Source organism: Sarcophilus harrisii, chromosome 1 (assembly GCF_902635505.1).
Source record: "Sarcophilus harrisii chromosome 1, mSarHar1.11, whole genome shotgun sequence".
NCBI lineage: Eukaryota > Metazoa > Chordata > Mammalia > Dasyuromorphia > Dasyuridae > Sarcophilus > Sarcophilus harrisii.
Window position 1 is genome coordinate 126,572,445 of NC_045426.1, and position 17,292 is coordinate 126,589,736.

General features: G+C 32.1%; 1 protein-coding gene across 7 annotated transcripts in view; it reads left to right on the forward strand.

Annotated features, from left to right (window-relative positions):
• SPEF2 (sperm flagellar 2) overlaps window positions 1-17,292 on the forward strand; it is a 264,940-nt gene that overhangs the window by 73,063 nt on the left and 174,585 nt on the right. For 6 of the 7 annotated variants that reach the window (XR_004233554.1, XM_031964143.1, XM_031964155.1 and 3 more), the window contains 2 exons: window positions 6,712-6,900; window positions 8,620-8,807. Coding sequence is in view for 6 of the 7 variants with exons in the window: in XM_031964143.1 (XP_031820003.1) it covers window positions 6,712-6,900; window positions 8,620-8,807 (377 nt within the window). In the remaining variant the exon portion in view is untranslated. The other variant, XM_031964154.1, reaches the window with a different exon arrangement.

Genomic DNA, 17,292 nt, shown 5'->3' on the forward strand with positions numbered 1-17,292 from the left:
TAGAAGAACATAGCTCCTGAACTGACTCTTCAGAGAAACTGAAGATTCCAAGAGAGAGAGGTGAGAAGGGTGACAATGTGGGTGTGGATAGTGCTCATGCACTGAGATGCAAAATAAATGTCCCCCTTGGCACAAGGAGAGCAGAATATGGTCCCAAGTAAATGGATAGCCATAGTGGAAAGTGGAGGAAGAGGTAGGTTAATTGTCTGAGTAAACAATGACTTTGAGGCAGAAAGATTGAAGTTACAAGAAAAAGAGAAAACAAACCAGTATGATAAATAAATTTCTTACACTATCAAATCCTACAAATAGTTTAGCTAGAACAAGGCCATCTTGGACAAAAATAATATAACTAAGCAAAAGAAGCTAAATAACTTATCTGTAATACTGTAACTCTTAAAATATAGTCAGGTATTTAACATGATTAAAATATATTCAATTTATAATCAAAGAAAAAAATGTTCTTAATTTCAAAGTATATTCCTACATCTTTCTTCTCCATATTAACCAACTGAAGTCTTTTTTTTTAAATGTTTTATTCAGCCTTTTAAAATGAAGCAATTATGTTTAGTGTATGATCAATGTTTCATTGAAAAGATGCAATTACTTTCCATAAAGACATATTTCCTGTTGGGTTATAATTTGTTGTTTCCTATTGAATTAAACATAATCCAGAAATTTTATTTGCATCTTAATTGAAACTAAAGGCTTGCCTTTGTTTAAGTAAAGGACTATTAAAAGAAGAAATCTTCACTTTCAGTGCTTTGTTCTGACTTGCCTTCATTGTGTAGTTGATGAGAAATTGTGGTAATTTTATAATGGGGATGAATAATTAGCAAAAATTATTAATTGTCTATGAAAAATGTGAGACTAGGGATAATTATTAGTCCATCCAACTAATTTGTGCTTGATTCTGAATTAAATTCTCTTTTTAAAAATAATGCATCTAGAAGGAAAAGATTATCTGTCTGAAGAAAAAAAAATATGAGTTGCTGACTACAACAGTTAACCAGTTCTTCCAATTGTTATGTAATAACTTCCCAGAGAATACCTATAAAATATCCACCAAAGCAATATTAGGATATCCTAAATATTGTTGACTTGTCCTCGCTTTAATCATGCTTTTGAGCCTGCCAAGGGCAGACAACCTTTACGTGACATACAACAGTACACAGAATTTCCAGAAATGGAAAGCCGTGTCTGGTTCTTTTCTGTCATAGAAAGTGCCCAACAGGCAGATCACTCAACAGGTCACTGGAAAAATGTCCAATTACCCCTGGAGTGGTCGGTCTTATGCTGAGTAATATTGCTGTTTTGAATCAATTGACAGTCGTGATGGTACAGGATTTTAGTAAAGTAAATGGGAATTAGGTCTACTTTTCCTTATTCTTTACTACATTGGCAAAGAGAAATGAATCTCACAATCATCTTTTTTCCAACTCTTGAGGTGATACTTCTGCTACCACTGTGGATTAAAAGTTACAAGAAAATAAGTAAAAAATAAATAAACAGATACAAGTCACAAGACCAAGGTTCTCTTTTTTCATATCTAAAATGAATATAACATTTGCCCTTGAATCACTGTGCTTACAAAATTAAAGACTTAAAACAATAAATGCACCATCAAATGAGTATTTGAATATATTCTTTTTAAGTCTTGCTTGAGAACATCCTAATGCTAAATTGTTTGATGGAACTAGAACTTAGCCCCCCCCCCAAAAAAAAAAAAGCGTATGGCAATTTGATCCACAATCCCAATTCCTGCTCCCTCAGGTTTCTCCTGTCGTTGATACTATTTCATCTCAAAAGTACCTTTGTTTCATAGTTCTTTCTCCTTACTCCATTCATTTGTCAGTTCTTCAATGCAATGGGTTCCTCAGATGGATTAAAAACTCTGAGCCTTTGTCTGATCAATGAAGTATTGCCATCTAGTGGTATGAGAGAATAACTGTGGGCTGACGCAATGGGCTCATTATGTATATGGGGAATATGTGTGTATATAATTGTCACTGTTTTTCAGTTCAATTTAACAAATATTAAATCTTTACTAGATATAAGGTAGTATTCTAGGTATTGAAATTCATTGAAAAATGAGAAAAGGGAGCTAAATGTGTCTTGTGTTAAGATCATACATAGAAGTGTTTTATAATAAGCTTGTAAGTAGAGCTAAGTGACACAGTAGATAAAATATTGAATTTGGGGACAGCAAAACCTTGAGTACAAATCTTTAGACATTTACTAGCAATATGACTCTGGGTCAGGCACTTAATTTCTATTAGACTCAGATTCCCCATCTTTAAAATGGAAAGAATTATACCCACCTAAATCACTGAGTTACTTTGTAAGGATTAAATAATATGACATATATGATATATACTTTACAAACTTTAAAGTATCGTATAAATATCTATTATCATACACCAAGTGCCAATTAACCATAATTCCTTTTTCTCAAAGTACAGTAGCAAATTAACCATATATAAATGATTGAGTTTGGTCATTAAGATCACCAAAATATAGAGATCTTATCAGATATTGACAAGCAATTCATCTGACTACAACCTAAATTGCTTAACATTTATTTCAAACACACACACCAAAAACAATGTTATACAAGATTTAAAATTAACTGCCTTTGTGAAAGAAAGAAATCAAATGTAGAAGTCATAGGGTTATTACATTATAAAACTAGAAAGAATAAATACTGACAAACTTGACAATTTCTCTTATTCCTATTGAGAACATCTTAATATGGGGGGAGGGAGGTACACCAAATTTTCAACTGAACTTTTGCAGACTCCAAAGTTATTTGATCTTACAAAGGTATGATTTGAATTCTCAGTTCTCAAGCTTTCATCTTATCTCTTTCCTCCCTTCTTTCACTATCCGCCTTCAAAATAAGAGGTTACACTCTATGCTGCTACTTATTCTACTGATTGACTTTTTTCCAGTCTTCATTTCTGTCTTCACCACTGAATCATAATTACTGTAAAATAATTCTTTTGACAAATCTACTGGGCTTTTTTTGGTTTCTACCTCCCTTTACTATTTTGAATTTAAATTGGATGGATAGATTTATTTATAGATAATATTTATTAATATTATTTCTTAATATTTGTTTATTATGTCAGTAATAATGCCAAGCACTAGGGATACACATAAGAGCAAACAAAAAGTCCCTGCCCTCAAGGAATATATATTCTATTCAGAAAAAAAATCTTAAAGGGGAGCTGGAAAAGAAAAGAATACTTGTGAAATAGCATGACTGGAGATGTGGAAGATCTCACTGGAAATGAGATAGAAGTCTGCAACTCAGAAGGATCAGGTAAAAAATACCCTGTGAAAATCCAGGGTATCGTTAGTGGTTGAGTCCCATTCAAGTGAAGAGGGGATATCATAAAGTGAAGTATAGACAATTTTGACAACTTTTCTTGAGTTATATACAATATTTCTTAAATTATTCCTGATGCAACCTGACAAGAACAGAGGATAATAAACTACCTTCTTATTAATCAAATAAACATTTGACACTCTTGATCCTCCTCTTTTTGATGAACTTGGTGATTCCTTGGCTTACATGATCTGTACTCTTAAAGTGCTTCTCCTGTTCCTTAAAACTATTTCTTGTCATCTTCACTGGAACTTTTTAGTTTTCCCTGCTTCTTAAAAGGAAGGGAGTCTTTTCTTCTCTCTTTATGCTATCTCATTTGACAACTTCTGCTCCTGATGAATTTCACTTCTTTTAATTATCATTAGTTATCTAATTATCACATCCCTTCCCAGTTCTGTGTAATGCTGTAGGAACAATGCTTGCTGAATGTTTACTTGTTTTGTACAGTTGTGGTAGAGGAACTACCTACATAGACTTTACTGTGATATATAAATGAAAATTCATTGAGCCATAGATTTAAAAAGGGAAGGCACCTTTGAGACCAGCTAATTCAACCTCCTCAGCTAATAACCATCAGAGAGAGGATCTGAATCTAGCAAGACCAGATCTATCTACTCTACCATGCTGCCCCACTTTCTGAGTTGTTAATTCTGCTGCTATTATTTATCTGATCAAAGCTCCAGAGTGAAGGTTCTTTCCACTTTATTATGTGAGGGTGAAGGGGAAGAGAATATAACATCCTTCCCCCAAAATCTGCTTTTCCTAATTTCTATCTGTTGGTAGCACCAGAAATCATAATTACTTAAACTTGGAATCCTAGTCAAACCTTTTCCTCTTTTTTCTTTATTCCCCAAATTTAGTAAATCCCAAATCCTATTGACTTTCTGACATCCTTTTGATGTTAATATTTCCTGAAAACAGGATATATCACAAACTATCCATGCCTGATAATTATGTGTGACTCTTAGGCATTCTCTATCCTCAAACCATCCATCAGCTTCTACCTAGAAAACTAGTGTCTTCCTGGAAGCAGCGCAATACAGTGGAAAGGATATTGAACATAGAATCAGAGGTCCTAGGTACAAGTTCTCACTTTGCTGCTTTCTAGCTATATAATTTAGGACAAATCACTCAATTTCTATAGACTATAGTTTGTATCTGTAGGCCTCTAAAGGACAGGTCTCAAATCTGTTCTAGCTCTAGGATGGTCCTTACCTTTATGTGGGTTATCAATGGAGTATCAGAACTGTCTACCCTTCTTTCTGGTTAACTACTTTCTTTTCTGGTCAATATTTCTCTTATGATTACTTCTCCACTTACTGATTTCATCCCTACAAATATCACTCCTGTTATCTTCCTCCTTTCTAATTACAACCTCAATCATCTAAGATTTTGTCACCTCTTTCCTTAACTGGGGTAACAAACCTCCAACATATATTCAAGCCTATTTCCAGTTAATTCTTCATACAACTACCCATGGGATTTTTTTCCTCCTTTACCATTCTGATCACATTATTCCCCCAGTATAAAATCTTCTTTGTGTTTTCCAAGTCACCAAGTAACTTGGTCAACCAAGTAAAATACAAATCCCTTAGTTTAACTTCAAAAGCTTTTCACATACTGGCCTCAAAGATTTGAGGAATGCAACTTGTAATCCTTAAAACAATTAAGTGCAGCTTTGAAGGACAGAATGATTTCCATCTCACCCCCAACCTTTCTCAAACTGGAAGTGATTTTCTATTCTAAATATCTCCAAATATTCCAAATATACAGGCTTGATTTTTGCATTTATTGTTTAATCTGTGTTATCAATCATTTATAAAATATTAAGTACCTTTTGTGTATGGCCAATGTGTTAGGACATGAGAATATACAAAAATGAAGCAGATCCTGTCCTCAGAGGGGATTTTTATCTCTTATTTTCTACCTCTTATTCTAGTATAATGTTTGTGCAGTTATCTTAACATACTTTTCCTTTCTAGACTGTAAGCTCTTTGAAGACAAATCCGATATTTGATTTCATCTTTATAGTTCTAGCATACAGTCATGCTATATAGAGAGTAAGTGCTTACTGTTTATTTCTTCCTGAGGTCTAAAAACCATTGAAACATGGAACCTTACTGTTAAAAAAAAAAAAGCTTCAGTTTTTAAAAATTAAATAATATATCTGAACATTTTAGATAAAATGCCAATATTTCAGATTTCCATTTATCAATCTCATACTTTCCCCTAATAATTCTATTACTGCTTTACCTTCTCTTTCCATGGGGCTGGAAGAGGTCTTAGTAATACTATAGTACAACTCTTTTTTTTTTTCAAATAACAAAATTAAATGCCAAGAGAAATTAAATGATGTACCTAACTTCACATAGCTAACAAATGACAGGTCTTTGGATTTCCAGGTCAATACTCTTTCCATGATACTGGTTTTGATTCAAGGTTTCTATCTAAGAAACAATGTAGAATAAATAAATATAACTCCTCTCAAATAGCTATGGTGACAGTACCGTACACATACCCACCCAACCATTTCTTTATCTCTTCCCCATCTTCCATAATTGTTTTTCATGCTAATATTTCAGTTTTCCTATTGGTAGCTAATCATATTTTCTTTATAGTTCATTTAACATCTTTAGCTAAAAGCTATTTGCATTATTTTCAGAGCTACATAACAATGTGGTACATACCATAAAATTATCTATACCACAGAACAGCTTTAATAAAGTAAAAATCTTGTATCTTGGTGGTAACATTTTTCAAAGAGTAAGATTATTTATGATTAAATTTCAGAGGAAGTAATATTGCATTTTGTATATGTTAAATTATAAATAATGATTTGAAATATCCAGACACCTCACCTTGCTATTTGCAAAACTTAATGTCATGCTTTGCACTCTGCTGTTTTAGAATTAGGACAGCTATGTGGTTTAGAGTACCAGGACTGGAGTCAGGAAGACCTAAGTTCAAATCCAACCTCGGACTCTTGCTAGCTGTGTTATCTTGGGCAAGCCACTTAAACCTGCTTGCCTCAGTTTCATGACCTGGATGATCTGAAGAAAGGTACAGCACACCAAGAAAAATTCAACTGGAGTTATAAAGAATCAGCTATGACTGAAAAAGACTAATATACAACAACTTCTAGAATAAAGATGGAATGTTAAAATTTCCAATATTATAATTTTCAAAATTAAAAAACCACACATTTTTTAAAGAAATAATACCATCTAAATTAAATATAATTAAATATAAATTATAAGCAACAGACATTTTGGAATTTTACTAAGTTTTGTAAATAATTGAATTTTAAAATGTATTTTTAGGAGGCTTACAGAGAAGAACAACTCATTAACCGTCTAATGAGACAATCTCAGCAAGAGCGTCGGATTGCTGTGCAGCTCATGCATGTTCGACATGAAAAGGAAGTTTTATGGCAAAACAAAATTTTCAGAGAAAAACAATATGAAGAAAGAAGACTGAAAGATTTTCAAGATGCTCTTGATCGAGAAGCAGTAAAATATATCTTCCTTAAATTTTTTTGTGTTTCTTTTTGATCCATTTTCCAGAAAATATTTTGCTTCTAGAATTTAAAACATTGCTTAAATACAGGTTTTTTTGTAATTTTTTATTTTGTAAACTGATACATTCAAGACTGAGAATTGGTCCTGGTAAAGCAATAGGAAGACATAAATATAAGATGGTCAGTAATTCAGTTAAAACTAAAACTTAACTTGCTTGTGTTTTACTTTTCTAGCTTTATGTATGTGGACTATAAAAGCAGATTGGCATCCAAAGAAACTAAATTACAAATTTTATTTTTGAATTGTCTTCCATTCTAAATTTTCATCTGTGTACTAAAATGTTTAAATAGTTTGACTTTGGATAAGATTTAATTTATAGAATAGATAATGAGAATGAAATTTTAGATAGCTGAGCCTAATCTGTTTGCTTATATTTGGAAACAGTAAAGCAGAGAAGTTGTTATTGTTGTTATTTCATGGTACATATTTCTACATAATCACAATCTAAAATATAATAAATAGAACTTCTTATATATTTTCTGTCTCTTAACTAAAATTTGCAAATCCTCCTAAATTCTCACACCAATGAAGCTTAACCAGCTCTCATTTACATCTGCTCAGAAAACAGTTGAAAGGTAAGGGGGATTCTAGACTGCAAATACTAGAGAAGGTACTGATAGTACCTAAGTACATGGAAAGATTATGGTTCTGAAGAGTAGGTGTGTGAATAACTAGATGTGTGAATAACATACATGCCTGGCTACTAGTTAGCCTTTAAATAAGAATTACCATACAGACCAAAGGCACTTTTCCAGAGAAAAGAGGTTGGAAATGCCCATAAAAGGGAAGATATGGGCAGAAAAATATGTGGAAGCATCCCATATACATCTCAAGGACTCCATTCTCACCTGTCTTGGATAAAAAGTAGGTAATTACACTAGCTTCTCACAAGTTGCAGTGCCAGTATACCAATTTTTGGCAAGGTCCAAAATGCAATGTATGGAACATTGAGAAAGTGAATAGACAGGTCCAGGTCTGGACAGCTTATTAGAGTAGGTTAGCAGTGATAGTCTGAGTTCTCTCTCCTTTCTCCATGTTATCATTTTGGGTACTGCTGTTGAACAGACAGGGAATATAGTCAGAATCTCCTCTGACTTGATTATGTTGTCCTGAGTATCTTGTGTGCACCATGATCACACTCATTGCCACTCCAGAGCCAAGATATAGTACACCTAAGAGAATCTGCATGCTTTTTTAGCTTAAGTTCTGTATGACTGAATCTTCACAATTAAGTCTAATACAAATGGGGAACTTGTCTTGTGGTATCCCTCTTGATAGTCAATAACCAATCTGTTTTTATAAGCCAGATATATTAAACTAGAGTAACTAAAAACAAAAGTAATTTATGGAGCATTTTAAGAAAGATCGATTTTGCTTTAGAAAGCTTCAATGGTACCCATTGAATGAATCTTTTTCTCATTTAAAAAAGAGCTTTCTAATATAAACTCAAAAGTAATGTAATATAGTATTTTAGTCAGTTTTGACCAGGACTGCTCTTTCATCCCTATGATCTAAATTATCTAGACAATTATCTCATCCTTTTATTTTGCCTTTTTGTAAATGTGCATTTTTCCAATGAAGTTTGCACAGTTATTTATATTGTGGTTGAATTAAACAATTATTTACAAAGGTACTCATTTTATATTTTAGGCCCTTGCAAAACAAGCCAAGCTTGAATATGAAGAACAAGCCCAAAAAGAAATAGAAATTCATGAAAGAATAGCAGCAGAAAGAGCTCAAGCTCGTTATAAGAAGCATTATTCAATGTGCACAGAAATCTTGGATGATATCATTGATCTCTCAACTAAAGTAGCAGAATATCGCAACTTAACGCATAAGTAAGTATGTGCTTTTAATAACCAATGCAAAAAAGAACAAATAAGCAGAGAAACAATAGGAAAGGATTGGTAAGTCTTAGATCTTAGTAAAATAAATTCTTCGTTCTTTTAAAAAGTACTGGATTGGCCTCTTAAGGCCATCAGTGTTATTTTAATTAAGACATTATGAGATGCAGGAATGTGGACAATCATTATGCTTCTATCTGTATGTCGGATTTTCTGTTGATAATCTTAGCTCTATATAACCAACATACAAAAGGGAGTAAGATGAATACTTTTAATCCTTTAGAAAGTTTGAAACAAGAATTTAAAGTATTATCATTATAGCCATAATTATATCCAAAAACATGCCTTTATGATATCTGAATAATAAAGGTTTTAAGTAGTTCTTTTGTAAAATTTATGGGGTTCATGTTAACTAGAGTAATCATAATAACAATAATAGTAATAACTTTATATAGTCCCTTGAGGTTTATGAAGTATTTTCTGTATTTTCTAATTTTAGACTTATAACATCCTCCATGAAGTAAACATATTATTCCTGTTTTATCTATTAAAAAAAAAACTGAATCAGAGATGCTTAACAATTTGTGTATTCCCCAGAGGTTTTTAGCAATTTACTAGGCAATAGAGTGTAAAGCATTTATGAATATATTCATAAAGACATGATGAGATCACATATACATTGAAGTATTCAATTATATACTTTCATAGAATTCCCTTAATTCAGCTAAAGAGTGGGAAAAGTTTTCCAAAAGTCATGTTTCATTTCTGCTATTACACCATGCCTGGGCCAAGTAAAAATAGATTTTGGGTGTTAGCTCTCAAGCAATTAAAATGAAAACTAAAGCAAAGTCATAAGTAATCAGGAGTATATTAGGAATGAGAACAAGTCCTGGGAATCAAACTGAGATAAAGAAACCATTTCATCCTGACCCTTTCCTGTTCTTCATATAAGAGGGTTAGAAGTCAGACAGACAAGACTCAGGCTAACAGATATCAGATAATAATGTCAATGGGAAGTTCATGGTCTTGGAGGGTGGGGGGAGTCAATTCATTAGAAACTAATGGAGCAAGGGAAATAAAGTTAAAACAAGCAAACCAAAAAAAAAAAACAAATAATAAAACCAGGTAATGGGGAAAAGACCTTAAGATCTGAATGAGGAAATGGTAAGCATCCTTCAGAGGGTCCTTAAAGAAGCTCCTTAACAAGGACTAAACTGTGAAATCACTGCCTTTGTGGGCAGAGGAATGATATAGTGTAGTGTGATTAGGAAGATTATTATAAGAACTTAACAGAAGAGATGAATCAAAGAGGGAAGAGCCTGATAGTAGAGAAACCAAAAAGGATGATCTTACAGAAAGAAATATCATTTGTCACCAGGGCCTACATCAAAGCTTAAGTACCAACATTTCTTTTTTTTGTTTGTTTGTTTATTTTAATATACATTGCTTTATGAATAATGTTAAAAGAGAAAAATCAGAACAAAAGGAAAAACCTTGGGAGAAAAAAAAACAGAAGAAAGAAGTAAACATAGCAGTTTTTCCATATCTCCTTCAACATTTATCATTATCTTTTCCTGTCATCTTAGCCAATCTGAGGGGTTGTTTTAATTTTCATTAATCAATAGTTATTTAGAACATTCTCTTATATGACTATAGATAGCTTTAATTTTTTCATTGGAAAATTGTTTATATCCTTTGACTATTTATCAATTGGGGAATGACTTGTATTCTTGTAAATTTGACTCAGTTCTCTATATATTTTAGAAAAGAAATCTTTATCAGAAATACTGGCTGTAAAGATTCTCCCCCCAGCTTTGTGCTTCTGTTTTAATCTTCTTTCTGTTGGTTTTGTTTGTGCAAAACCTTTGTAATTGAATGTAATCAAAGTTGTACATTTTACTTTTCATAATGTTCTCTAGTTCTTCTTTGGCCATACATTCCTCCCTTTTTCAAAAATCTAATAGGGTATCCCTTGCTCTTTTAATTTGTTTATGTTATCATCATTTATATATAAATCATGTATCAATTTTGACCTTATTTTGATATTTCATTTGACCTGTGAAATATAGGTCTGACATATTATTCTCTAGTTTTCTCTGCAATTTTTTTCAAATAGTGAGTTCTTATTCCACAAGCTGGAATTTGGTGGTTTATCAAATACTAGATTACTATCTAATCATAGATGACTGTAAGACTTAATTATTATGTCTCGTATATCTAATCTATTCCACTGATCCACCTCTCTATTTCTTAGCCAGTACCAAATGACTTTGGTGACTACTGCTTTATAATGCAGTTTTAGGTTTGGTACTGCTAAGCCACCATTCTTTGCGTGTTTTTTTTTTTTCATTAATTCCTTTGATATTCAAGATGTTTTGTTCTTCCAGATGAATTTTATTATTTTTTTTCTGGTTGTACAAAATAACTTTTGGCATTGGTATAGCACTAAACAAAGTAGATCAATTTAGGCAGAATTGTCATTTAGCTCGGCCTGTCCACACCAACATCTATTATGAAGGGTGGAGACATAGAAAAATCCCATGAAGAGTTTGGTAAGACAGACTTTCCAAAGGGATTCATCATATACTTTTTTATTTGCTGCCTTCAGTGGTAGGAAAGGTGTAGATAAGGGTGAGAAGAAATAGTTTGGAAAATATGGCTCAGACATAAGAGACAGAGGAGATCATGTTTGAAGATAATAAAGTCACAAGCCAATAAATCATGAATGCTATCTTCAAAAGAGTTAAGAAGAATTTGTTATGTCAAGCATTAAAAAATACCACAAAAAATAGCAAGAATAAAAAAAATAACTACTACCAATATAGGACCTATTTTGAATTAGTCTGACAATATGCAGTCAGATTATTGACCTGTTAGTGCAAAGATAGAAATCAATACTAAAAAAAAAAAAAAATGGGGAAATGTCATGCAATTAAAATAACTCCAGTCATGCTGAAAAAAATAAAAGAATAGCCACTGAAATAGACTATCACTATTTCTTAAAGGATTTTAATGTAAATAACTCAGCAACTAAAAAACTAAATTATCTTAGAAACAACTTTGTCAAGTAAATGTTTGATCACTAAGCTAAGATATATGACAATAAAAAGAAATTCTTGTTTAATATTATTACTACTAGTAACAGCTGATATTTAAGGTTAATTTAATATTTAATAGTTTTTTATAAACATTATTTATGTGATCACACAATAGTCCATTGTCCATACACATACACACATACACATATATAGTTATATGTCCCTATTATATATATAAGATCATCCTCTGATAAGATGTTACGTATATTTTTGTTGAAGTTAAATATTTGTTACTGAGACATAACCATCTTGATTGTAAATATTTATTGACGAATGAAGCTGGTAGACATATGCTTAGAAAAATAATGCCACTAATCATTGAGAATATCCAACAGAATTCAAATGGAAGAGGCCTTGTAGAATTTCCTGTTTACAGATGAGGTTGTGTTAATTACATAGTCTTGAACTACTTTATGATTTTTTTTATGTATGAGTCACAATCAGTTAAATTACTTAAGCCAAACTATTTGCACAAGGGAAAATCAAGTGGACAAAGAATATAGACTGAAGCCTGTGTGGATTGTCCACTACCACATAGATTTGGAGCTTACAATGTAAATAAACAATAATGTAGATCTAGACTGGAATAGGAGGAGAAGAATGGAGTAGATTACTTTTGCAATATTGTGTATCACTTTTAATGAATCCCTAAGCCCAAGCTTCTTTCTAAAACAAGGACCCATTTTAAAACACCAACAGTCCTCCAGGGATGTTAACATGAGTAGGAAGCATGAAATACTATAATATCCAAAGAACTATAAGTTCCAGCCAGCCAGATTTTAATAGAAGGACATATGATGCACAGAAGGTATGAATAGGTTAAAAGCTATTAACACATGATTAAAGAGGTATGTGTAACAAAGAAGGTGAGCTTATTGTGTATTGGGAGTAAGAGATAATATAATAAATAAGCCAAGTTCTTCAAAGACATCCATGTGATATCAGGAGATAAAAGTGCATTTCTAATCACATTGTTTAGAGCCTCTGAGGATGTTTTATAGGAGTATGCAGAAATGCAGTAAGAATGAGAATACGTAGGTCAGTTTTAATGCAGAATACCACTGGAGGGCATACTTTCATTCAAACAATCACGAATCCGTCAAAGTATTGAAGCAAGAATGGGAGTGATTTGAGGAAAGAGAGACTTGAAATGGGGAATCCAATTCTTACAATTGCAGTAATCCAGGAAAGAAATCTAAATAAAGATGATGATTTGATGTATAGCAAGGAGATAGACTTTATCAAAATTGATAGCCATTTGTATATCAGTAAGAAGAACAAGTCAAAAGTTATTCACAAGTTTCAAAATTGGATAACAAAGTGTCATCACAAGAAATAGAGATATTTAGAAGCCTACTTTTTTTTTTTAAGCAGGAGAGAAGAGAGAAGATAGTGATAATCAATTCCTTTTGAGGGTTAATAATTTCAAGATGTTAGTCTTGATTGATCATGTGCTTTAGGTTTTAATTGCAAGGTGCCATAATTAGCACATCTAAGTTAGTTGTATAGGATTAGGCATGTTTATTGAAAACTACCTAAGATCAGGTAGAAATCAGTAGCCACCTCACTTCCCCAATCTATTTATACTATTCTTAAAGTGGCAGGTCTTTAAGCACAACTGGCCAAACCTTTATTTCCTATACACTGCAGTCCCCAGTAATCAAAGGTATGTGATAATAAGCAGGTCATTGCCTCAGTGCTGAGATAGCTATATATATTCCTTAAAAGAAGGGAGGTTTTGTAAATCTTTTTAGAAGGCTGAGTACAAGAGTCCTATGTCCTAATGATATCTTCTAGTACATTGTTATACCAGACATTTCAGGAGAAAATAGAGAGTAGGGGAAATTTAATATATAGGGGATGAATCATTTTATCTCTAAGCAGGACCTGCAAGAACAGAGAGAATAAGATTCTTTGGAGACAAAAATCTAAACAGAAAAGCAAAACACAAAGGCATGTGTACATAATGTTCATACTATTCAGTAGAATAAGTAACAATTGATTTTCTCCACTGTTCATCTTTTCCACCTTAGAAACCTAATAGTTAATGGGAAAGACGTAGATAAGCAAGCTTTTATTTTCTGTCAATGGTGGCAATGCCATAAGTAAAATCTAGAGAGGCAGGAGCTAAGAACAGTGACCTCTTTAAACATCCACACTGTTAAACATACCAGTTCATCAGCAGGCCCATCAAATCAATAATTCTTTCTAACACCAATTTGTTCCTCCAATTAAGTCTACTAAAATAGAAGTGTTCAATCCAGTGTTTGAAACCGAAATCAATTTAAGATCACTAGTAAACATTAAGAACAATAGTACCAATGGATCCCACTTTGTTTAGTAAATTCCACCATTTATAAAATTGTTGCATTTCAAATTAGTTGTATTAATATTATTAGGCTATTTACTCTTTCTTTCTCCACATTAACGTCAGGAAAAAAATGTAATTGTTCTATAATTTTAATGTGGTGTCCAGCTTTCAATGGACTATATTGTTCTCTTTCCCTATTGAACTTTTGCTATCTTGTCAAGGTTTCCTTGCCCATACTTCATATATACATACATATATATTAACTATGAACATATATATGCATATGTGTATGTGTATACATTTTCTTTATTCTAGTAGAATCCCAACTAAAGCAGAAATCATAGAAACAAGTTAATAGTCCCATAAAGCAAAACAATTACATTATAAAATATACTGATACAGTTTAAAATAAACTTAAATTATTAAAGCTACCAAGATGTAGCTCCATAAGCACATGTATGTGTATACACATATATGTGCACACACATTTCTATAGCTCTGTAGCTATGCATGTAGATTATATAGATATTTTTTGTTGTTCATTAGTTTCAGTTATATTTAACTCTTTGTAACCTCATTTGGGGTTTTCTTGGCAAATACACTGGGTGATTTGCCATTCCCTGATGAAACTGAGGCAGACAGAGTTAAGTGATTCACCCAGGGTCACACAACTAGTAAGTGTCTAAGGCCAGATTTGAACGAACTCGGGAAGATGAATCTCCCTGACTCCAGGCCTGGTTCTCTCTCCCTTATGGCACCACCGAGCTGCCTATATATCTATAGATAGTTTTTAAATATATAAACACGCACATATGTACATGTATATATATATGTGTGTGTGTGTGTGTGTGTGTGTATTTTTTCAATCCTCATATAATTTAATGTCCAGATTACCATAAACCTTGCTTTTTTTTCTAGTTCACTTTTCTAATGTGAATGGAGAATCTTATTTAAGTATAGCATTAACCTTTTCTTCTCTGTATATCATTGTGACTATTTAATTCTCTACTCTTCTCTAATTTCTGCCTTTACTGACTAAATTTGTATTTCAGCAATACTCCCAAATACAAGTAAATTATTCAGACTCACCCTCACTTCATGAAACATCAAAATTAATTCTGAGACATCAGCATTATATTATAGGCTTTTTATTTTATCTCCCCACTGTGAGATTCTTAAGGCAAAAACTTCTAACTTGACTGGAATTATAGCAACTTGTTCTTTTAGGCTCTGCATTTAGAACTTCTTTTTAAATAACAAAAATCAATTTAAAATGTTACTGTTTAGCCAGAGACAAGTATAGAAGCTTTGTGTATAGAGTCCTACATTTGTTTTGTGGATGAACAACTTTTGTAGGTTGACTCCCTAAAAGCCCCCATATTTTCCTTTGGCTATAAAGTTATAAGACCAATGAATCACAAATTCTTCTTCAATAGTTTAAATTTAGAAAAATCAAGAGGGAAGAGTAAGCTCAACACTGGAGATATTTAGGAAAGAGGAAGTATATCTCAAAAGAACAAAAATCTAACTTCTTCTAGCCTGCTAATCATAGAAACCAATAGTGGTGGTAGGTAGTAGTAGTGATACTGGTGATGGTCAGAAGAGGAAGAGAAGAGAGGGGGAAAGAAGGAAGAAGAAGAGGAGGAGGAGAAACAGTAGAACAACAAATGTTAGAAGGATATCTGATATTTATATAGTGCTTACTATATACCAGAAACTATGCTAAGAACTTTACAAATATTATTTATCTGATCCTCAGAGGTAGTTGCTCTATAACAAAACATACAACCTTTTCAAGGTAGAACATCACTAAACACAGTTGGGAAACTTTGTAATCTGCATCTTTGTTAATTATTATTATTATTATATAAAACTATTTTCCCATGTAGATGAACAGGCTAGTTCAAAGAGGATAGTAGCCTCATTGCAAATAATACTTTAAATTTCTATCTTTAACTCACATGGGCAAAAATTATGATAGTCAACCAGGAATGAAAGAAGTATGTTCAGAAATTGACTTGGCACTTACTCTCTGTTATTTCTTCTGTTAGTGGCTGATCTTCCACTTCATGGTGGTAGGATTTTATTATATTCCAAATATATAGCCTGTCAGTGAATTCTTTTTTATCAAATTAAAGGCTCTGAAAACTTATAGTGATGAAGGTATTGATGTGCATTGTTTTATTGCCCTTTTATTTCATGTGTTTCAGGATCTCCTTTTCACTCAGTTTTACTTTAAAGAATAATAATTCACATTTCCCCTAAGAGAAGAGATCATTACTTTCCACTAACATTCATTTACAAATATCAATTGCAAAGCTGTATATTTCTAAATTATTCAGAAACTTTATTTTCTCTTGTTTGTTTAATTTTAATATTTTTATTCTGAACTTGAACTTCAGAATAAGAAAGCAATTTATACCCAGCAGAACACAAAATATTTTATATGAAACTGTGAGTCTTCATATAATTTGCTTTAACAATCACAAAGTTTATAATTTCTACAACTTACTTTCAAAACTATTACTTATCTATGCTTCTTTCTGTTCTTTTTAAAGAAATTTTAAATGGCATTTTTATGATATAACTCTTGCTAATAATCTTTTCTGCTCCAACTCTCCTCCATCCCTAAAAAATAAGAAAAATCTTGAAACAAATAAGCATATATAAGCATAGTGAATCAACACTATAGTATGTTCTACAATATATGTCTCTTCACATTGAATCAATCACTTCTCTGTCAAGAGGTGGGAAACAAAACTTTGCATTGGTCTTCTATTATCTTTGCATTGATCTGAACTCTTAAGTCTTTCAAAGTTCCTTTTCTTTACAGTTTTGCTATCTTAATATAAATTATTCTTTTGGTTCTATTCAATTCACTTTGACAGTTCATATTACCCAGATTTTCGTGAAATTATTTTGTCATTTCTTATAGAATAACACGATTTCATTCTAATCATATTGATATAGTATTATTTATTCAGCCTTTCCTCAATTGGTGGGTACTCAATCATAAAAAAAATAGCAATTTGTTCCTCATTTTTACACCACTATGTTCCCTCTCTAACCT